The sequence below is a fragment of the Nannospalax galili genome, unplaced genomic scaffold (genome assembly GCF_000622305.1).
Source record: "Nannospalax galili isolate Female #2095 unplaced genomic scaffold, S.galili_v1.0 scaffold833, whole genome shotgun sequence".
In the NCBI taxonomy this organism is placed as follows: Eukaryota; Metazoa; Chordata; class Mammalia; order Rodentia; family Spalacidae; genus Nannospalax; species Nannospalax galili.
The window spans coordinates 555,049-577,894 of record NW_008333374.1 but is presented as its reverse complement, the minus strand read 5'-3'; the positions used below and the strand labels follow the sequence as shown (position 1 = coordinate 577,894).

The 22,846-nt window shown below is 50.6% G+C and overlaps 1 protein-coding gene across 3 annotated transcripts; it reads left to right on the top strand.

The window, feature by feature from the left end:
• Positions 1–5,014: 5,014 nt before the first annotated feature.
• On the top strand, positions 5,015–21,118 carry Atp4a (ATPase H+/K+ transporting subunit alpha). Of its 3 annotated transcripts, none has more exons than XM_008828024.2 (22): positions 5,015–5,023; positions 8,747–8,887; positions 9,024–9,083; positions 9,589–9,792; positions 10,766–10,879; positions 11,094–11,346; positions 11,577–11,845; positions 12,638–12,836; positions 13,159–13,268; positions 13,360–13,494; positions 13,696–13,888; positions 14,706–14,881; positions 15,986–16,122; positions 16,206–16,356; positions 16,452–16,620; positions 16,711–16,865; positions 18,663–18,786; positions 19,171–19,316; positions 19,831–19,964; positions 20,272–20,373; positions 20,467–20,558; positions 20,744–21,118. In XM_008828024.2, exons 1-22 carry the CDS (start codon positions 5,015–5,017, stop codon positions 20,770–20,772), a joined length of 3,102 nt encoding a protein of 1,033 aa, XP_008826246.1. In that variant the 3' UTR covers positions 20,773–21,118. The 3 variants fall into 3 exon arrangements, with proteins under 3 accessions (XP_008826246.1, XP_008826247.1, XP_008826245.1); XM_008828025.2 differs by lacking the exon at positions 5,015–5,023 and adding an exon at positions 8,607–8,648 and having other exon boundaries at positions 16,206–16,329; XM_008828023.2 differs by lacking the exon at positions 5,015–5,023 and adding an exon at positions 8,607–8,648.
• Positions 21,119–22,846: the final 1,728 nt, after the last annotated feature.

Here is a 22,846-nt window from a genome sequence, read left to right as displayed (position 1 = left end):
TATATATATATATTATACATAGTGAGCTTAACATAATCAGGTGAGTTCTCATGGCACTTAGTTAAGAACACCTGTTCTTACTGGTAAAAGAGGTTCAAAATAAGAGATAGTTGCTTGTTTGGGGTTTGAGATATGAGAAGTCATTTGGTATGGAATGCAAGCGGCCTTTAGCTGATCCACTTAGACAGCAGGACTTTGGTAGCTCCCTAGCAAGGTTCTGAATTCTACATGACCAGATTCATCTGGAAGACGATCTGCACACCAAATGAGAAGCTAGCCAAAGTGATACCTTCATTTTAGCCTTAGGACATCCTGAGCAGAGAATCAGTCATGTTGACATATGGAACTGCAAGCCAGTAATCAAGATCATGGGAATTTGTTATGCTCCATTGGAAAATGAATCATAATTTTCAGACAACCCAGTAATTAACAATTCAGATGAGAGCCATCAGCAGTTGCTAATACAGTACCACTGGGATTTAGCTGGCGGCACCTTGAGGCTGGAGCTTTCAGGGAAGTGGACCATATGAAAAGTCAAAAAGACTTGGAAGTCCACATATGAAGATTCTAACTTCCAATATATAGCCAGAGCCTCACATACATCAGGCAAGCACTCTACCACTAAGCTTTTTTAAAAGATTTATTCTCTCTCTCTCTCTCTCTCTCTCTCTCTCTCTCTCTCTCTCTCTCGTGTGCATGTGAGTGTAGGTGCCTTTGGAGACCATCAGATCTCCTGGAGCTGGAGTTACAGGTAGTTGTGAGCTGCCTGATGTGGGTGCTGGGGACTGAACTTGGGTCCTCTGTAAGCGCAACAAGTGTTCTTAACTATTGAACCATCTCTCCAGTCATATATACAGGATAGAAAGAGTGAGAGTGTGTGTTTGCCTACACGTATGTAAGTGCACCATGTGTACAATGCCCACAGAGGCCAGAAGAGGATGTTGGATACCCTGGAAAGATTTGTCAGCTGCCATGTGGGTGCTGGGCACCAAACCTGGGTCTTCTGCAAGAACATCCAGTGCTCTTAACTACTGAGCCATCTCTCCAGCGCCCGCTTTTTATATTTTTAATTTTTTAGTGTGTTTTTTTGATACATGGTCTCCCTGTAGCCATGCCTGGCCTGGAACTTGCTATGCAGACCAGGCTGGCATGTTTGAGCATCTGCAATGGTACGTGCTGTTCATGTATCTAGGATCAGTGCAATGTAGTAGTCTTGTCATAAGTTATGCCACAATTATGAGGGTCCCGGAGACCCAACACCTTCCCACCTCCCCTTGATGGCCAGCCATGGTCTTGACTGGAGTCACAAGGCCTGGGTGCCCAAGCCTTGACATTGGACTTTTCCCATTCCTAGGCACCAAGAGATTTACTGTTATTTTTCTATTACTTGTCCTGTTACACCTTCACCTGTGGCTACAGAAAATATAAGTTGCCTAATTGAACTTCTAGAGAAAAAAACTGAAGTCTGGGGAGAAAAAGAAAAACATAAAAAAAGGAGCCTGGGGGCTGGAGAGATGGCTCAGTGGTTAAGAGTACTTACTGTTCTTCCAGAGGACCTGGGTTCAGTTCCAAGTACCTACATCAGGCAACTCACAACTTCCTGTAACTCTTGCAATGCCCTCAGGCCTCTGGGGGCATCTGTGTGCATGTGGTGCACATTAACTGATGCAGGCACATGCACATAAATAAAAATAAGTAAATCTTTTAACTGGGTATGGTGGCACAGGCCTTTAATCCCAGCATTCAGCAGGCAGAGGCAGGCAGATCTCTGTGAGTTTGAGACCAGCCTAGTTTGTATAGAATGATAATAAGAGGTGGGTGGGCAATCACCAGTCCCAAATTCACAATAACAACACTGGATTTTAAGTGTGAAGGGAAAATATTGAAGGAAGCAAGCAAGGGAAACACAAGCTCTGATTTTTTTTTAATGGTCAAATTCCATGCTAATGTTGGATGCAAAAGTGTTCTCTATAATAGCTAGGGGTAAAAAGAGGAACTCAGAAATCCATGTATCTGACAGGGTCTCATGTAGCCCAGATTAGCCTCTAATACAGCTGAAGATGACCTTAAGCTTCTGATCTTCCTTCTTCTACTTCCTCAGTGTTGGAAGTACAAGTATGTGCCACCAAACCAAGTTTATTCAGTGCTGGGAATTGAACCTAGGGCTTCATGTATGCTGGGTAAACACACTACTAACTAAGCCACATCTTCAGCCCAGAAATTCATAATATATGTATATATATATATTTATTTATTTATTTTATGTGTATCAGTGTCTGCCTGTGTGTATGAATGCGCACTATGTGTGTGCCTGGTGCCTGAGGTCAGCAGCAGGTGTCAGATGCCCTGGAACTGGAGTTACAGGGAGTTGTAAGCCACCTTGTGGGTGATGGGAACTGAACTGGGGTCCTCTGTGGGAGCAGCAAATTCTTTTAATCACTGAGCCATTTCTCCAGCCTCAGAAATACACACACACACACACACACACACACACACACATTGACACAGCATTCCCTGTAGCCCCAGCTGGTCAGGAACTCGCAATGTAGACCAGGCTGGCCTTGGTCTCACAGTAATTCACCTGCCTCTGCCTCCTGTGTGTCTAGGTTAAAGACCTACACCACCATGCCCCCCTGAAATGCAAAATTTTAAAGATTTTTATTATTTTAAATTATGTGTATCTGTCTGTATCTGTGTGTGTCTATGTGTATATGAGCACAGTGCCTTCAGAGGCCAGAGATGGAGTTACAGGTAGTTGTGAGTCACCAGACATGAGTCCCAGGAGCTGAACCTGAGTCCTTTACAAGCGCAATATACACTCTTAACCTCTGAGCCATCTCTTCAACCTATGAAATTCATGTTTTTAATTGTTAAGTTTGTTAGTTAGGTGCTGGAGCGATGGCTCAGCAGTTAAGAGCAGTTAAGGCTGCTCTTCCATAGGACTCAGGCTTGGTTCCCAGCATCTATATGGTGACCAACAACTGTCTATAATTCCAGTTCCAGAGGATCTGTTGCCCTCTGCTGGCCTCTGCAGGCATTGCACACATGTGATACACTACACACATGCAGGCAAAACACTCATACACATAAAATAAATTAATAAATAAGTAAACAAATAAAAATAAAAAAACAAGTGTGTTAGTTACTGTTATGTTGCCATGACAAAAATATTTGACAGAAGCAGCTTAAGGGAAAAAAGTTTGAAAGGGTTTATTCCTGGGTTTCAGAGAGATTTCAGGCCATGGAGAAGAATGTGTAGAGGTAGGAGCTGTTCTGGGTCAGTGGAAGTGTGAGAAAGCAGAGACTATGGGCACATCCACCCCTCAAAGGTCCACCCCAAGTGGCTCACTTCCCCAGCCAAGTCCTACCTCCTAAATTCTTCTCGGCTTTCAGTGCCACAAGCTGAGGGCTAAACATTCAAAACATGAACCTATGGGAAACATTTCAGATTCAAACCAAAATGCAATGCTTATTTATGATAAACATGGACTGATTAGAAGTTTCAGTGGATAAAGGTACTTGCCACAAGGTGGATGACCAGAGTTAGACCACTGAAATTCACATTTTGGAAGGAGCAATCGACTCCCACAAGTTGTCCTCTGACCTCCATACATTGCTGAGGTATGTGTGCGTGTACACACATCTACATGAATAAGTAAATAAATGTAGAAAAAGGTAAACAGAACTGTTTCAGTTTAATTTTATTCTTTTTATCAATTTTACTTGTTTTTTTGAGGTAGGATCTCACAATGTAGCTCTTCCTGTTCTGGATCTCCCTACGTAGACCAGGCTGCATTGTCTGTGGTTGCCCTGTGAGGACGTGGCTTTCAGCTGCAGAAGTGCAGCCTGGGCAGGGCTCTGAGCAAGGAGTGCTCTGACACAGGCATCCACACACTCCTTCTGGGCAAGTTTGGGGAACAGACTGTAGGGGCAGGGGTGGGAGCAGGCTGCTGGGATGTTGAGGCAGGAGGTGATGGAGACTGGGCCAAAGTGGGAACAGAGAAGGGAGAGAGAGTTGGATACTGGATATGACCTTGAAATCTCAGAGCAAAGACAGCCTGGTAATTTCTTGGGTAAGTGGAGGGCTCTGTACCCTGGCCCACAGGCAGTTGACCTTTTCAATCTTGTCAAAGGTGGAAGAGGAAAAGAATGCAGGAGATCTGGCTGTCAGCTTATCTAGCCCGGGGTCCAAACTTTGCTCCCTGTTCTTTGACCCATCACCTACCTGGGGGACTGGCCAGAAAAAGGAGAGAGAAGCAAGGTCCTTGCCTGCCCCATGTCTGCCTTGATTTCCTGAGTGTGGAAGTGATGGAGGAGTGAAGGACGTAGCTGGGCCCTCTATCTTATCAGAGAGTCTCAAACACACACTGAAAGTCAAGGTCAGAGTAAGGTCCTTCACTTGGCAAACACTCCCTGAGGCCAACCTGGGCCAGTCCTGAGCTGGGCAATGCAAGATACACAGTGCTGACTGAGACATCTGGATCCTGTCTTCATGGAATCCAGAGTTGAAATATCACAAAACTGTGACAATCCAGAGTAGTTAGGGCTGTGATGGAGGAATTATGGGTTCGAGTGGTAATGGCTGGCATGTTACTTTTGCATTTATGTGACCAAATACTTGATAGAAACAATCTAATGGGAGAGATTTAATTTGGCTCATAGTTTCAAAGGGTTCAGTCAAGGGGTGCTTAGCCCCATCTATGGACTAAGAACATCATGGTGGTAAGAGTGTGTGGTGGTGGTAGCTCCTTACCTCATGACAGACAGAACACACACACACACACACACACAGAGAGAGAGAGAGAGAGAGAGAGAGAGAGAGAGAGAGAGAGAGAGAGAGGACACCTAGGGCCAGGTATAACTTTCAGAGGCACTCAAGTGATCAATTTCCCCCAGCTAGGCCTCTTGAATTTTCTAGAACCTTCTCAAATAGTGCCAAAGACTAGGGACCAAGCATTTACCACACAAGCATTCAGCACATGGCAGGATTTCAGGCTCAAAAATAACAGTTGGGATGGGGAAGGTCAGAAAGAGAGAGAGGATGACACTGGAATGGGGAAGCCCAAGGAAATTGTTGCTCTACCCTGGTTTGTAAGCAAAGAAGTTTTCTTGGAGGAAGCATGGTAAATACCTAATGTGAGGGGCTAAAGAGGTGGCTCAGGGGTTAAGAGCACTTTCTTTTCCTCTAGAGGACCTGGGTTTGATTCCTTGCACCCACATGGTGGCTCTGTCTCCGTCTTCTGGCCTTCATAGGCACCGCACACATAGTAGGTATACATACAGGGAAGTAAAACACTTGCACAAATAAAAATAAATAAATCATTAAAAAATACTTAGCATGAAAAATGAGGAGCAGTTGAACTTGGGGAGAAGTCAGGGCATGCTTTTCAGGGAGAAGAAACCACATGTGTTTTGATCCTAGAAAGATCATTTTTCTCAGGGTGTGTGTGTGTGTGTGTGTGTGTGACTGAGGATGGAACTCAGGGCCTTGCACATGCTAAGTATGTACTCTACAGCAGAGTATTTTACTCCAACCCCTCACTGATGGATTCCAGGCAGGTGCTCTACCACTAAGTCACACCCCCCAGCCCCTCACTGGGGGATTCTAGGCAAGAGCTCTACCACTGAGCCACACCCCCAGCCTTGAAATGATCATTTTGAAAAACTGAGGCCCTTAATCGTCACTTAGAAAGTGGTAAGGGGAAGAAGGAGGGAGGTCAGGGGTCTGAGCCTATCAGGTCTCAGGAGAGTGTATGTATACTGTTCTAGGAAACTATTTCAGATTCCCCATAAAACCCACTTAACATTCTCCTTTTGCTTAATGTTCCTCTTCTGATGCTTCTTTCTCAGAAAAGAAAGATGCATTAAATTCTGACCCTTGATTGTTTTCAAAGAAGCCAGCAGTGCTCTGCCTTGCCTCGGGCTCCGTGATAGCCTGACTGCTGGCTACTGTGGTAACCAGTTCTTGAGAAGCCTTTGCCCCTGGATTGTGCCAGGAGTTTCCCATCACCCTGAGACCATACTTCACAGCACCCTTCCTCCATCCCTTGGGCTACAGTCCATCCAGGGTGCCAGGCACATCGAGGCACTTCTGCTCTGTCCAGATCCAGCCTGTGGGCAGAAGCTATGTTCATTTCCTCAACATGGTGTTAGTACTGCTTGTGTACATTATAAAAGAATAATTTGGGGCCAGTTGTGGTGGCGCACACCCTTAACTCCAGTACTCAGGAGGTAGAGGCTGGTGGATTTCTGTGAGATCTAGGCCAGCCTGGTTTACATAGTGAGTTCCAAGTCAGCTAGGGCTACAGAGAAACCCTGTCTCAAAAAAAAAAGGCCAAACAAATACACAAACAAGAATTGGAAAAAGATTGGCGAACAAAGAGACATGCCCATTAATTCAAGGTGTGATCTTTGATTGGATGCCAAACTAGAACTTCAAATAAATTCTCAAATCTGGTTAATGTTATTGTCTTGAAGCTGGTCATCTGACTGTGATGATGTAGAAGAATGCCTTATTCACAGGCAACATGTGCCAAAGGATGGTTAAAAAGCATCCTGTGTGCTGGAGTGATGGCACCCAAGCCAACCAAACAAAAAGCTTCCCCATGTCGTGCAATGCCCACAGAGGTCAGAAGAGGGTGTCAATCCCCTGGAACTGGAGTAACAGACAGTTGTCAACTGCCAAGTGGGTGCTAGGAACTTAACCTGGGTCCTCTGCAAGAGCAGCCAGTACTCAACCACTGAGCCATCTCTCCAGCCCCTGGCTCAATATTTAAACGTTAACATTTACTATAGCACAATAACATTAAGAACCGAGAAAGAAGGGAAAACCAGTGAAGTAGAGACCAGAGAGAGGACTGCTCTGTGTTGGCAATGGTCTTTGAAGTAGTTCCATCAGCCTTCTGCTGCCACTGATGGTGTCTGTCTCCTCATCTATGACTTCACTTGCAGATATGACCTCCTCAAATCTGCCTTAGGCCCTGAGCATGTTAGGAGGCAGAGAGGCAGTGAGTGACATCTGAAGTGTTCCCAAAGTGAGAGTCCCTGAGAGCCTGCCCAGTGATCTAGGCTTGTGGGATGCTCCCAACCCCAGTGTGATGAACTCTGTTCAACACTCAGCATCCCCTGTGTGCTGGGAACCTTGTTCTGAAACTGCATATCAGCAACAAACACAACCAAGTCCCACTTTTCCTCCTTGTGGAGCCAGATGGACACCAAACAAATGAAATGTAATGTCAGACTGGAATAGGAGCTGTGGACAGGGAAAGGGGGAAGGGAATGGAATGCTATAGAGGTACAAAGTTCCTGGGAGGACTCTTAGAGAAGGTGACATTTGTACGAAGACTTGAAGGACCTAAGAAAGCACCACACACACAGGTCTCAGGAAGAAGGAACCTGGCAGGTAGAACCACCTGTGCAAAGGCCCTGAGACACTGTGTAAAGCACAGCAGAGGCCATTGTTGGGGAGCTGGTGCAGGGACTGAAGTGGGGAACTAGTCTAGGACAGATCTTGTAGGAGGTATTGGGAGTGAGCAGGAAAGCCTTGGGGTTGTTGTAAGTAAGGGAACTCCATAAACTGTTTTGCACCCATGGCTCAGAGAGATGAGGCCCATCTGTGTCCCGGGCCTGTTTACTGTGGTAAGTGTAAGTCAGTATGCCCGCAGCCTGTGCTGCCTCCTCTCTCAGGGTTCCTGGAGTGGGCTGTGGATATTCAACCAGGTGGTGTGTTGGGAGCTCTGGCTGCCCACCACCTTTGACTTTCGCAGGTGACCTGCTCTCCAGGACAAGGACATTGCCAAGGTGATTATCTTATCAGCTGCACCCACACCTGCCCTTGAAGACATACCCATTCTGGAGGAGGCCAAGGCCAAATCATACCAAGGACCCTATCATTTCCGCAGCCCAGTCCCTCACTGCTGCCTGTAGATGCCCCTGTCTGGGGTACATGGAGAGGCCCCCAGACTTCCTGGCTTCAGGCACCAAACACCAAGTTCAGACCAGGGCCCGCAGACACAAACATCCTTTCCCCAGCATGCACCTTGGTCCTTCCATCTGAGCAGATTGGGGTGGGGCAGTAGCTGGAGGGTTGGAGGGGCCCTGTTTGAACTCCCACAAACCTCAGTTTCCCTCTCCACACAACAGCAATGATAGAAGTTCCTTTATAGGTGACTGCACACGCTATAGGGCTTTAGAAGACACTATGCAGGTGATTGGTGATCTACTTGTTCCAAGTCTGGACTCTACCATGTCCTAGTTTGGGACTCAAGTTACTTGACCCTATGCCTCAGTTTCCCCGCCCATAAGGAGGAGTCCGAACCTCAAAGGATTGAAAGGTTAAATAAGCCAATATGTGAAAGCCCTCAGCATGGTGCCTGGTATACAGTGAGCACCCCATGTTTGCTATGTGGCTATTCCCATGGGTTACTTATTTGAGTGACAGGTGGCGATGGAGTTTGGGCAGGTTGGGGCAGTCCACTAGGAAATGCCTGAGCTGTTCAGGCTTGGAGGTCACCCCCAAGGAGCTCCATAATCAGTTGTAATCAGCGGGTTCTGCTCCACCCCCACCCTCCCTGGATATATCAAGGCTGTTCCAGTCCCCAGCTCTGAGGGCCAAGGAGGGTAGAGCACCAGGCACCATGGGGAAGGCAGTGAGTGGCACCCGGGGGTGGGGGGGTTCCAGGGTTGGAGGGTGGGGGCAGAGGTCCTAGTGGTACTTGATGCCTCTCTTGCTCCGTCCCCACCCCAGGAGAATTACGAACTGTACTCAGTGGAGCTGGGGTCCGGCCCTGGAGGGGACAAGGGTGCCAAGATGAGCAAGAAGAAGGCGGGCGGCGGGGGAGGCAAGAAGAAGGAGAAGCTGGAAAACATGAAGAAGGAGATGGAGATCGTGAGCATGGGGTGGGGGTGGGGGTGGGACCTGGGGTTCGGGGGCTGGACAGGCTGGAGGTGGGGAGTGGGAGCCAGGTAGCGGGCAGGGTGGGGCTGCGAAAGCCAAAGAATGAGTGCCCTGTCCCATGCCCCAGAACGACCACCAGCTGTCGGTGGCTGAGCTGGAACAGAAGTACAGGACCAGTGCCACCAAGGTGAGTTATGGGGGGCAAAGTTAGGGGGTGATGGGGGAGAGGGACAGGGAGAGAGAAAGAAGAAAGACATATCAGAGGGCAGTGTGTGGGGGAATAGAGAGAAAGAAGAGAGATTCAGAGAGGAGGAAGAGAGAGGAGGAGAGAGAGGAAAGAGAGAGAAGAGAGACAAAGAGAAGAAGAGAGAAAGAGAAAGAGGGAGAAGGATAGAGAGAGGAAGAGAGAAGCGAGGAGAAATAGGGGAAAAGACCAAGGCGGAGGGGTGAGGGTGAGAGAGAAATGAGACAGAGGGACAGAGAGAAGAGGGGAAGGGGGAAGGAGACAGGCACAGGGGGGAGAGGAAGAAGAAGGAGAAGAGGACAGAGAAAGAGAAGAGACCAAGGCAGGCAGAGGAGTGAGGGAGAGAAGTAAAGACAGAAGAGAGAGGAGGAGGAAGGGGAGGGAGACAGGCAGAGGTCGAGGGAAAGGCCTTTAGCTCCTACCATGACTCCATTCATCTGTCCCCAAGGGTCTGACTGCGAACCTGGCAGCTGAGCTGCTACTGCGGGATGGACCCAATGCACTGAGGCCACCCAAGGGCACCCCGGAGTATGTGAAGTTTGCCCGGCAGCTGGCAGGAGGTCTGCAGTGCCTCATGTGGGTGGCTGCTGCCATCTGCCTCATTGCCTTTGCCATCCAGGCCAGTGAGGGTGACCTTACCACTGATGATAATGTGAGTAGAGGGTGCTGCAGGGAAGAGATGGGACACAGGGACTTGGGGGACTAGGACATTGAGCCCGGAACTCAAGACAAAGGGACATAATGAGGATATGGAGACATCAAAATGCTGGGGGATAGAGGACCTTGGACTATGGGACAGATCTGAAGACATAGGTCACTGCGGACACTGGGAACACTGGGGATGACTCTTAGATAGAGGGACATAGGTGGGAAATGGAGTTGTAATATGGGACTTGGGGAACAGAAGACATGAGGACAGAGGGCAGATCAAGGACACAGGGCACATTGGACACAGGACATGGAGACACAGGCATTAGCTATGAAAACGCAGATGGAGGGGATGGAGAAGCAGAAGTGAGCTCTGGATATATGACGCTGTCAGAGTAAAAACCATGGGGACTAGTGACATGCGTGACACTGGACAAAGGCTTGAAAAGTCATAGAACGTTGGATAAACACTCAAAGGAATGCAAACATGGGGACTTGAATTTGGGACATGAGGACACCAATCATGAGGCATAAGGTCTACAGCACACACAAAGGCATAGCAATTAAGACAAGAGGACACAGGGACTAGTGGGCACAGGGTCATGGAAAACAATGTGAAATGGGACACAGGTGACACAGGACATAGGAACATGAAGTGACATAAAGGATGCAAAGGGGGAGGCAGGGAAAGACTGAGAAACATGGAGCAAGGAACTTGTCCCTGTACGGGGACATGGAAGATCAGGAACCGGAGACTATGGGATTAAGAACACAGGGTCACAAGACACTGAAAATGCAAAGTGAACGTGGGATGCATAGAACATGGGGACAGGGGCTCAGACCACAGGGAGCAGCACATGAGATCTCCTAGCAGAGGGAGGAAAACTCTGGAGATGACCCAGGGAGTAGGAGGGTGGCCTGTGTTGGGCAGCTTCCAACCCCTCTGCAGGAAGCCTGTCTGCCTCTTTCCTCTGCAGCTGTACCTGGCACTGGCCCTTATTGCTGTGGTTGTGGTCACTGGCTGCTTTGGCTACTACCAAGAGTTCAAGAGCACCAACATCATTGCCAGCTTCAAGAATCTTGTGCCCCAGGTGGGTCCTCCTGCCTGCTGCCTCTTTAGATTCCAGTCTCCAAACCAGTTCAGGCTGGCTCCTGCCATCTCCTGGTGGTGGTCCACCAGGCCCAACCTGTCCTTCTTTACTTTTCATCTTCCCTGTGAGTACCTTGAATCTCCCTAATTTCCACTCCCCACATGTCTCCATGACACTCAGCGACTTCTACCCCCCACCAACTTCTGCCCCACAGCAAGCCACAGTGATACGAGATGGGGACAAGTTGCAGATCAATGCAGATCAGCTTGTGGTGGGCGACCTTGTGGAGATGAAAGGCGGGGACCGAGTGCCTGCAGACATTCGCATCCTGTCAGCCCAAGGCTGCAAGGTGGATAACTCCTCCCTTACTGGAGAGTCTGAGCCGCAGACCCGCTCGCCGGAGTGTACACACGAGAGCCCCCTGGAGACCCGAAACATCGCCTTCTTCTCTACCATGTGCCTGGAAGGTCTGTGACGGTCTGTCTCCCTATACTGAAACCAAACTGCCTCCCCAGTTTCCATAACAGCCTCTCTTCTGCCACCTTCTGTCACACCGGCCTCTCTACCCCGTGTGGCTACACTCTCCCATGTCCCACCACCTCCACTGCTTTCTGTGACTACCTGTTGGTGCATACCACCAAACACCTCCCCTCTGCTGCCCATCCCACTCTGTGCTATCACTTGTCTCCCACTGCAGGCACAGCGCAGGGCCTGGTGGTGAACACAGGTGACAGAACGATCATCGGGCGCATCGCATCCCTGGCTTCCGGAGTGGAAAATGAGAAGACTCCCATTGCTATTGAGATCGAACATTTTGTGGACATCATTGCAGGACTGGCCATCCTCTTCGGTGGCACTTTCTTTGTGGTGGCAATGTGCATCGGCTACACCTTCCTAAGGGCCATGGTCTTTTTCATGGCCATTGTGGTGGCCTATGTGCCAGAAGGGCTGCTGGCTACTGTCACAGTGAGTGGGGGAGGCAGAGGGGCAGGGACAGAGAGCTCTGTTTACTTATTCATCTCACTAGGCTTCTGTCACCACCTCCCGACCTTTCCATCTACCCATTCACCTTCCCATTCACCCCCCCCACCTACCATCACCCATTCATTCATCAAACATTCACAAGGTTGCTCTGGGCCACGTCCTGTGGCACACACCAGGGCTCAGAGATGAACAATCAGGGTCATGGACTAGAGGAGGCTGAGATTCCTGTGAGGAGCCAGCTCCCAGCCCAAGGCCCAAGGAGGTTCAGAGGGTTTATTTTCTCATTTTGATTATGCTGATGAGAGATGAACAGGGCTAGGGCTGGGACAGCTCAGATATCTGGGCAGACTGGGGAAAGCACAGGCTGGCCACAGCTGGTAGGCAAGAACAAGCCTGTTTTGTTTTTTGTTTTCTTAATTAATTAATTAATTACATTTTATTTTATGAGTGTTTTGCCTCCATGTATGTAAGTGCACTTGTGCATACGATGCCCTTGGAGGCCAGAAGAGGGAGGCAGATCCCCTGGAAATGGTATTACAGATGGTTAGCTGTTATGTGAGTGTTGGTAACCAAACTCAGGTCCTCTGCAAGAGCAGCCAGGGCTCTTAACAGCTGAGCCATCTCTCCAGCCCCATTTTGTTGTTCTTTTGGCTTGAAGAAACCTGCTCTTGTAGTGTGGTGGCTGGGATACAAGACTCCCGGGGGCTGTGAGGGAGATCTGGGGCTAGCCTCAGGGACTGGTTCCCATGTCTGTGTCTGTTATCTCTCCCCCAGGTCTGCCTGTCTCTGACAGCAAAGCGGCTGGCTAGTAAGAACTGTGTAGTAAAAAATTTAGAAGCAGTGGAGACCTTGGGCTCTACATCAGTGATCTGCTCAGACAAGACAGGGACTCTCACCCAGAACCGCATGACTGTGTCCCATTTATGGTTTGACAACCACATCCACACGGCTGACACTACAGAGGACCAGTCAGGTGTGGGGGTGATGGGGAGAGGCCCAGGGATAAGGTTCAGATGGTGATCTGCAGGGAGCCTGGGGCAGGCTTTGTGTTGAAGGGTGGTGGCCGGTCCAAGATCCTATAAGGGAGCAGCCCTGTGAAGAAGCTCCTGTCTCCAAGAGACTCCATCTTGGGTTTGGAGACAGCTCCATCCTAGGATATGAAGAAGTGAGGTTCCCATCCATGCCTTGGGAGGGAACCCCCGCCCCTCCAGCCCGAACCCTGGCAGGGGAGGGGCTCCACTCTGGTACCGGAGATCTGCTCCTTTGTGGCCCCAGCCCTGACACCTGGTTTTCAGGGCAGACGTTCGACCAGTCCTCAGAGACCTGGAGGGCGCTGTGTCGTGTGCTCACCCTGTGCAACCGCGCCGCCTTCAAGTCTGGCCAGGACGCCATACCAGTTCCCAAGGTGAGAGACTGGGGAATTGAGTGGGAGGGTGGTGTGGTGTCTGAAACCTGGTGAGGCCGGGTCCTATCCTGACATCCGTCCCTGCTCCCAGCGCATTGTGATCGGAGATGCATCTGAAACTGCACTGCTCAAGTTCTCGGAGTTGACGCTGGGCAACGCCATGGGCTACCGGGACCGCTTCCCCAAAGTCTGCGAGATCCCCTTCAACTCCACCAACAAGTTCCAGGTGCAAGGCCCGAGGGGCCGGCCCCGCCCACACAGGGACAGGCCACGCCCATATGCTAGTCCCCGCCCCACTAACAGCCCTCCTGCAGAGGGATCTATCTGCTCTCAGCTGAGCCCTGAGCTCCCGAGCCCCGCCCGCTTCCCGTGACCACGCCCTAATCCGTAGCTCAATATGCAACTCCGCCCCTCTCCCCGCCCACAGCTGTCCATCCACACCCTGGAGGACCCCCGGGACCCGCGGCACTTGCTAGTGATGAAGGGCGCCCCCGAGCGGGTGTTGGAACGCTGCAGCTCCATCCTCATCAAGGGGCAGGAGCTGCCGCTGGATGAGCAGTGGCGAGAGGCCTTCCAGACTGCCTACCTCAGCCTGGGAGGCCTGGGTGAACGCGTGCTGGGTGAGAACCGCACTGGGCGGGGCAGTGCGTGAAGAGGAGTGAGCCCTGTCCCTCCCGCCCTTTTGGTTTTTGTTTTCTTGTGGTCCTGGGGATGGAACCCAGGGCCTTGTGCGTGCTAGGCAAGGCTCTACCACTGAGCTACATTCCAGCCCTTCCTGGGCCTGACCTTTCTCATGACCCTGGCCAAGGGCTGGTCTGTTCCAGCCCTCACCCTCACCCTTGACTCTCCGTGTTAGTCCTGACCCCTGTTTAGCCTCAATTCCTACCCTAGACGCTTCTCGTCTCTGCCCCGACCTTCTACATGCTTACTTTGCCTGCATCTCCTTGGTTTTCCCTAGCTCTTGCCTCACTTCTACGTCCTGGGTCCTTGAGAGCCTTTGAATTTCCCCAGTCCCTGCCTCCACTCAAGACTTTCCCCAAACCCTTGTCCTCAACGTTGACTCTCCCCTCTTTTGCCTTCCTCCCTTAAACTTCCCTAATCCCTGTCTTGACCCTGGAAGGCATAGACCTATGGTTCAGTTTTATTTCTCCCTTTACTTGCTCTGGAACCTTTGCAAAGAAGTCCCCTTTCTCAGCTTCAGGTCCTCCCTCCCATCTCAAGTAGCTCAGGTTGGCCAGGAACTCCCGATCCTCCTACCTCCACCTCCTAAGTGCTGGGATTACAGCCCACAACTGGCTCTAAGCCTTGATCTCATCTGCAGGGTGGGGATGCACCTCACAAGGTGGGTGGGGATCTGGCTTTTCACTCACCTCCTGGGCCTGCTGGTTCAGTGTCTGCTCTGACTCTCCCCCACCCCTCAACCCTTTTTCTGGTCAGGTTTCTGCCAGCTTTACCTGAATGAAAAGGACTACCCGCCTGGCTACGCCTTCGACGTGGAAGCCATGAACTTTCCAAGTAGTGGCCTCTGCTTTGCTGGTCTTGTATCCATGATTGACCCTCCCCGGGCCACCGTCCCTGATGCTGTACTCAAATGCCGTACGGCTGGCATCCGGGTATGCCACTGGTGGGGTGAGGACAGAGGATGACAGAACTCACCTGCAATTGTCATGAATCAAAATAGACTGGCTCATACTGATGTTCTAGGGAAGGAAGCTTCAGATGGAGCTGGACATAGGAGCTCAGTGTTATTAGAAATCTGCTCTGTCCCATGTATCAGCTCTGTTTGGTCTCTGCTGGCTTGAATTTCAAGCAGTGTAACTTGGGTGAGGGAAGATGACAACTTGTCTTCATCTCAGAAGCTTTAACCTAGTCTACCCAATGGGGTCATATGTTCATCCCTGAACCAGCCTTGAAGGCTGGGGGATAGAATACCTTGATTGGTCATGTTTAGGCTTACTTGCTCAATCTCAGCCAGGAAACCCCCCTTTAACCAACAGATTGGGGGATGAAGGTGGTTCCCAATGAAAAACTAAGAGTGGAAAAGCCTCTTAGTCCTCTAGCCCTTTTTTCTCTCTAGGCATGCTGTATCTCCAGAAATTGAACATGTTCTCACATCAGGACCTTTGCACTGCATATTCCCTCTGCCAGAGATGCCCTTCCCACAAATTTCCACATGGCTAACTCCTTCCCTTTTAAAAATTATTCATTTTTATTTTATGTATATGAGTGTTTTGCCTGCATGTGTGTAGGTGCACCCCTGCATGTTGTGCAATGCCCATGGTGGCCAGAAAAAGGTGTTGGATACCTTGGAACTGAAGTAACAGAGGATTGTTAGTTGTCACGTGGGTGCTGGGAACCGAAGCTAAGTTTCAGGAAGAGCAGCCAGTGTTCTTAACCACTGAGTCATATCTCCAGGCTGAAATCCTTCACTTTTGAGTCTGCTCCAATATCATCACCTCAGTGAGGCCTCCTTGTACACAATGAAGTTGAGCCACCACTTGCCTCACAGAGCTTTCTTTTCCCCTTTTCGTGTGCTGTATTACCCAGTCACTTGTCTGTTTTCTGTCAGCTGTGCAAGAACAGGGACTGTTGTCTGTTTTGTGTTTTGTCCTAGGCATGTAGCTGGTGGTCATGTTTGGTTGACTTATGAGTATCAATGGGGGTGGGGGACACTGGACTGAATCAAAGGGGTAAAGGGTGTGCTGTCCACATCACAGGTGATCATGGTGACTGGTGACCATCCAATCACAGCCAAAGCCATTGCAGCCAGTGTGGGCATCATCTCTGAAGGCAGTGAGACAGTGGAGGACATTGCCACCCGCCTTCGTGTGCCAGTGGATCAGGTTAATCGGAAGTAAGCCTCCCTTAGCCCTCCCTGTGATTAGTCCTGTACCCCATGCTGACTGAGGTCCTGAGTGAGGTCTTCTTCTCCCACAGGGATGCCCGTGCTTGTGTGATCAATGGCATGCAGCTGAAGGACATGGACCCGTCAGAGCTGGTGGAGGCCCTGCGCACCCACCCTGAGATGGTGTTTGCACGCACCAGTCCCCAGCAGAAGCTGGTGATTGTGGAAAGCTGTCAGCGCCTGGTGAGACCCTGCTGAGGAGGGTGGCTAATTGGCAGGGCCTGGGCTGGTGTTGTGCTGACCACCCACCTACCTGACCACCCACCCACTGTCCTCAGGGTGCCATTGTGGCTGTGACAGGAGATGGTGTGAATGACTCCCCAGCTCTGAAGAAGGCAGACATTGGTGTAGCTATGGGCATCGCTGGCTCAGATGCTGCTAAAAATGCAGCTGACATGATCTTGCTGGATGATAACTTTGCGTCCATTGTGACCGGCGTGGAGCAGGGTCTGGGCTGGGCTAGGGAGGAGGCAGGCCATGAGGGCCTGGGAGGAAGAGGGCTGAGGGGAGGCTGAGGCACCTACTCTACCCACACAGGTCGCCTGATTTTTGATAACCTGAAGAAATCCATTGCCTACACATTGACCAAGAACATTCCAGAACTGACGCCCTACCTCATCTATATCACTGTCAGTGTACCTCTACCCCTTGGGTGTATCACCATCCTCTTCATTGAACTCTGCACAGACATTGTGAGTCTCCAATCCTAATGCCCCAGTCCCATGACTCATGATGCCCCACACATACACCTATGGATGGGCAGGATGGACCAAGATCACTATGTACATTTTTGGACAGTGTGACAGAGACTGGATGTGCATATGCACCAACAGCCAGCCAGAAGTAGACACTGAGGTGGGCAGGCAGGTAGACAGGAAAAAAGCCATGGATACAGAGGACTCATGGACACTCAGACAAGTAGAGATGTTATCTAGCTGTGGTGGTGTATGCCTGTAATCCTAGCACATAGAGGCAGAGAAAGGATATCAAGCTTGAGGCCAGCCCAGACTACCTATGAAGACCTTTTCTCAAAACAATAAGAATAAACAGAAATATTTACAGACATAGGTGTCTGGCCAAGAGTGGGCTGCAGACATTCCAAAACAGACACAGACAATCAGAAACCCTTCTATAGACTCGGAGGCAGACAGATGGAAGCCAGACACTGACGCAGCCCTGAAGGCAGCAGATGCAGGGCCCTCTTGACAGGTGTGTGTGTTCAGCACCTCACATGGTACTGACTTGGCCAGCCTCACGCTAGCTAATTACTTAATGTGGTCCTCATCACTGCCCTCAGGATGGACTTTCCTCTTTCTGCCCATCTTACTGATCAACTGATAAGGCACAAATAGGCTGATGGCTTGCCCCAGGTCCTTCAGCTAAGTGGCTCAGTTGGCATCTGAGCCCAGGTAGCCAGGTGCTCCAGGGTCAGTGCACCTGGCCAGTCCACTCTGTTGCCACGCTGTTTACCCAGCTGTCATTCCCCCATCACAGATGGGGAGGGGGACATGACGGCACCAAGACACCGGAAGAGACACAAAAGAAGTAACACAGACACAGACAGATAGACAGACAAGCCCCAGATTAAAAAAAAAAAAAAAAAAACAAAAAAAAAAAAAAAAAAAAACCCCAAAATAAAAAAAAAAAAAAAAAAAAACCAAAAACAAAACAAGAGACAGGGACAAAGAAATAGAGTAAAATTGAACTGCATGGTGACACACACTTGTGATCTCAAGCACTTTGAGGTAGCAGCAGGAGGTCCACAGGTTTGAGTCTAGCCTGGGCCACACAGCAAGGCCTTGAAGAGAAAGTGTTTGTGTGTGGGGGTGGGGGTGGGGGAGGTATCAGGATGACGAGAGAAAGGCATAATAATGGAGAACAGAGAGACTCAGACTGGAATACCATAGACACCAGAGTATAGAAATAGAGATGGAAGAGGAGGAAGAGAGCTGGAGGAGGAGATGGGGAGGAAAAGGGAAGGGGAGAGGTGGAGGGAGAGGAGGAGGGGGAGATGAGGAGGAAGAGGGGGAGGGGCGATGAGGAGGAAGAGGATGGGGGAGCCAGCAGAAGAACACAAACTAGTGGAAAAAAGCAGACATTTGCTAGGTGTGGTGGTGCACACCTATAATCTCAGCACTTGGGAGGGGAAGGCAGGAAGATCAGGAGTTCAAGGCCAGCCTCAGCTATATAGTAAGTTTGAGACTGGCCTAGGCTACAAGAGATCTTGTCTCAAACACCAAAAACAAAACAACAAACAAAAGTCAGACATTTGTATAGACAGGGATACCAGGACACATGACCCAGGCATACTAAGAGGTACACAGGGGCCAACTGACCAGGCTGTCTAAGCAGTATGGCTAGATGTCCACTGCAGATCCTGCCTTCTGTTCTTACCTAGAGGGTGTATGTTTGGAGGTGGTTGGCTCCATCATAAAAGGGGTTAATGACCTGGGCCACCCTCAGCCCTGCTTCCTTCTGCTCCTGGCTAGTTCCCGTCAGTATCCCTGGCATATGAGAAGGCGGAGAGTGACATCATGCACCTGCGTCCAAGGAACCCCAGGCGTGACAGATTGGTCAATGAGCCCCTGGCTGCTTACTCCTACTTCCAGATTGGTGAGCCCCAGGGCTCAGGACCAGGCTCTCTGAGCACCACCCACCTTTGAACTTCCTGGCTAGACTCTGGGGCTCCACATGGCTGTGCTTGGTTCTCTGATGCTGTGTCCCTGTGTATCCATGGTGGGCTCTCTGGTCCCTGTATCTAACTCTAATCCTACTGTCTCTGGGTTATTGCTTTGGTCTTGTGGGGGGACTTCTGGGGGTGTCTCCCTTTCTGTTTGCACTTGTTTCTCATGTTTTGGATCGGTGTCTCTAAGGCAAACACTGTACGTCTGTCCCTACTTTCTGTATGTGCTTTATCTTCTTTGTGTAGCTACGTCCATCTTCCCTTATCAGTGTGTCTCCATCTCTGAACCCACTCCTGCATCTCGCCTTCCCCAGGTGCCATCCAGTCGTTTGCTGGCTTTGCTGACTACTTCACGGCCATGGCCCAGGAGGGCTGGTTCCCTCTGCTGTGTGTGGGGCTACGGCCACAGTGGGAGGACCACCACCTACAAGATCTGCAAGACAGCTATGGCCAGGAGTGGGTGAGCCCTGCCTGCGCATTCCTTCCTTCCTGAGCCTGTGTGGGGACAGTTCAGCCAGTGTCCAGCACCCCCACCAGTCCTGGGCTCTGCTGATGCTGGGGCAAGAGGCTTTCCCTCGCGGTCTGTGGCTCCACCCCCTGCTTCTGATGCTCAAGGGTGAACAGCAGCTGCCCCATGTGGGATGTGCATCCTGTACTCCTGACAGACCTGCCTGGCCCACGTTATTCCCTCTGCCACCTGCCTGGCCCTGGTGACTGCGCCCTAAAGTTCCTGCTGCAGGACTCCAATTCCTTTTCCCCAGGCCCCTTCCTTGGTGTCCAGGAAATATCTTTCCTGTTGTGAAAACCACATGGCTCCCTCAGCTATTGGCTCAGGTCGTCCACCCAAGCTCTGCTGGATGCTGAGGTTCTGCAGAACCCACAGTCCAGTCCCTAAACGGAGTTTAGGGACTTGGTGGCCAGCGGATGGCAGAGATTCTTCATTGGGTCTCATGCTGCCACCTCCTGGCCCACAGACATTCAGGCAGCGTCTGTACCAGCAGTACACCTGCTACACCGTGTTCTTCATCAGCATCGAGATGTGCCAGATTGCTGACGTCCTCATCCGCAAGACACGCCGCCTCTCTGCTTTCCAGCAGGGCTTCTTCAGGTGTCTCTGGCCAGCCCCAGCCCTGCCTTCCAGTCCCTAGTCCCACCAGATCCCAACTAGCAAATGCCAGTACTGGGTTTGGGGAGCTGGGTACAGACTATGGAAATATGGTTTTATCATCTGGCCAGTGGCTACAACCAGGGTCTTTCCATGAATCAGGCTGAGGCCACCAGGGCTGCCTCCTGTTACTAGAAAGCACTGCCACCCAAGTCCCAGGTTCACATCTTCTATGCTGCTGCCACATCTGACCTCTCTAGGTTCCACCTGGTCCCCAGACTGTCAGTCTGAACCTCCCTGTCTCCCATAGGAACCGGATCCTGGTGATAGCCATTGTGTTCCAGGTCTGCATTGGTTGCTTCCTGTGCTACTGCCCAGGGATGCCCAACATCTTCAACTTCATGCCCATTCGGTGAGGGGCTGTGAGGTGCCAGCAGAGGGCTGGGGGATGCAGGGCACAGACCTGGGCACCATCTTCATCTTGCCATCTTACCTGTGTCTTCAGGTTCCAGTGGTGGCTGGTTCCCATGCCCTTTGGCCTCCTCATCTTTGTCTATGATGAGATCCGGAAACTTGGAGTCCGCTGTTGCCCAGGGAGTGAGTGGGGAGGCTGGGGGTCTGGGGGTGGGGTTGAATGGTTCTCGGTACAGCTCTCTGACCCTCAACATTTGACCTCAAGTCCTTGACCCTCTCAATCAAAGCCCTACTGCTCTGTAACTTGAGCACCTGGTTCCCTCCCTTGCATCCCCCGCACTAAGTCTTCTTTCTCCTCTCTCCCCCAGGCTGGTGGGACCAAGAACTCTACTATTAGAGGGACAGCTGCTATAAGGTCATCTTTGAATCTGCTAGAAGCATTGGGGGATGACACTCATGGGCAGTCACCAAACCACCTATGCTGTACCCCTGCTGTACCCACTTCTGCATCCCATGGCAACCCCCACCCCTTTGGAAAGACTCTACTCACTCCTCCTCCCAACTCCAAGTTCCCCACTCTCCTCTTACCCTTCTGGAGTAGCTGTCCTCCAAGGTAGACAGGGGCTAGAAAAGGCAGCTGGCAGCTCCTGGTCATATATGTCCACCTCAAGGACTCCAGTCTAGACAGGAAGGTTGCCTGGGGGCTCCTTGATACACTCTCATGTTCTGCTGGATATTAATAAAGCCACCCACATTGACTCTGCTTGTACTTGGTGCCAAGTGCAGTCTTTTAACAGGTTTTTTATCTGTGCCAGGATCTCCCACAACCCTACAACACAGAAACTAATACCCAGGGCTACAACATCTACAGGGCCTAGAACACAACTTGGAGTAGAGATTCAGTCTGATTTCCTTGGATAAATTCCCATTTTCTTGCCTAGGGTACCAATTTATTTATTTATTATGTGTTTATTATTATTTTTGAGACAGGGTCTCCCTGTGACCCCAGCTGACCTGGAACTCACTATGTAGACCAGGCTGGCTTTGAACTCACAGAAATCCGCCTGCCTCTGCGGGGACTAAAGGCGTGTACCGCCATGCCCAGTTTAGGGTACCAATTTAAAGGCAAACTGGGATATGACCACACTATCTATCTGGAGTATAGCCTCGAACCACTCTATTACCCGCTGAGCTCTGTCTGAGGTGTTCTCAGAACCTTCTCCCTCCTGGGGGCTTCCTGACATAGGTCTGAACTTCCTCCACATCAGGCAGCCTATCCCCTCACTTCACAGGGTCTGTTGATCCTTGTACACATGCCCATGCCTGTGTCCTGACCAAAGCTTGGGGGTCCCCTCCTCACCCCCACCGCCTGCAAAGCCAACTCCTCCAATTGGTGGGAATGCCCCTATCCCTCCGGCCACTCCCCTCCAGGTGGCCTCTGCACAGCTTTCTTCCTTTATTAGGAGCTTCTCTGGCTGAGCCTGGGCTTCTTCCTATCCTGCCTGACCCAACTCCCCTCCCCTGCCCCCTGTCCCCCACCCTCCTGACCCTGAGGACTTCAGTGTTCCTCTGCCATGATGCTCATGATTCTAGCCTCTGCTACTGGGTCTGAGGTGACAGTGGCCTTTGCATCACCCCCAAATCTGCTCCCGTTTGCTGTCCAATCTGACAGCAGAATGGATCTTTTCCCTATAAGTGTGGGGTGCTCTGGGGGAGCTCCCAAGCCCCAAATGAGGGCTATTTGGGACTCCTGCCCCCTTGCTTAATCTGTCACCTCCCTACCCATCCCCCCCACCCTCCCCCTTCCTGCTGACCAATTAGAAACAAACAGTCTAGCTCACTGGTTGCCACCATCTCAGCCCTCAGCTTCAAAGTATTTTCCTACTCCTGCCTACATGCTGTTCTACTCTGGCCTGGGCTTGCCACCCTTTTCATAAAACCACTATGCACAGCTTCCAAAAAACTCAAACTGACCCTGTCTATTCCTGCCTAGAATCCCCTATTGCCCAGGTCAACACCCTAGCCAGCCATCAGATCTGATCCCTGCTACTGAGTCTCAAAGCCCTGCTGAACCAAAATCAGTTTGATGCTTAAAAATGGGCCATCATTCTGACCCCAGACCTGTACATCTGCTTTGACATTTCCCTTTCTCTGCTTGTTCCACTGACTGGAACTACCTTCAGACCTCAGTTGGCTCATCCTTCTCTGAGCCCACTCTCCCTCCAGGCTGGGTAAAGCAACTACTCTGTGTCCCCATAAACTGTCCTTCCCCAAGTCCTGACTGTAGCCTGATCTGTAACACACTGTAACAGCCCAGGATTAGGGCCCTGATAATTCTGTCATCTCTTCATGTCATATCTTCAGCATAACCACCCTAGTCTGTCCCCTTGACATTTAAGATGATGGAGTTAAAGTAGCTATTGCTACCTTCACTTGTAGCAACATGTGAAGGGACAGGCAGGTCATGAGAT

Coding starts and splice junctions, on each gene's coding strand:
- Atp4a (XM_008828023.2), top strand. Junction 9,084..9,588: donor ACAGGACCAGTGCCACCAAG/GTGAGTTATGGG, acceptor TCTGTCCCCAAG/GGTCTGACTGCGAACCTGGC. Junction 18,787..19,170: donor TTACTCCTACTTCCAGATTG/GTGAGCCCCAGG, acceptor CGCCTTCCCCAG/GTGCCATCCAGTCGTTTGCT.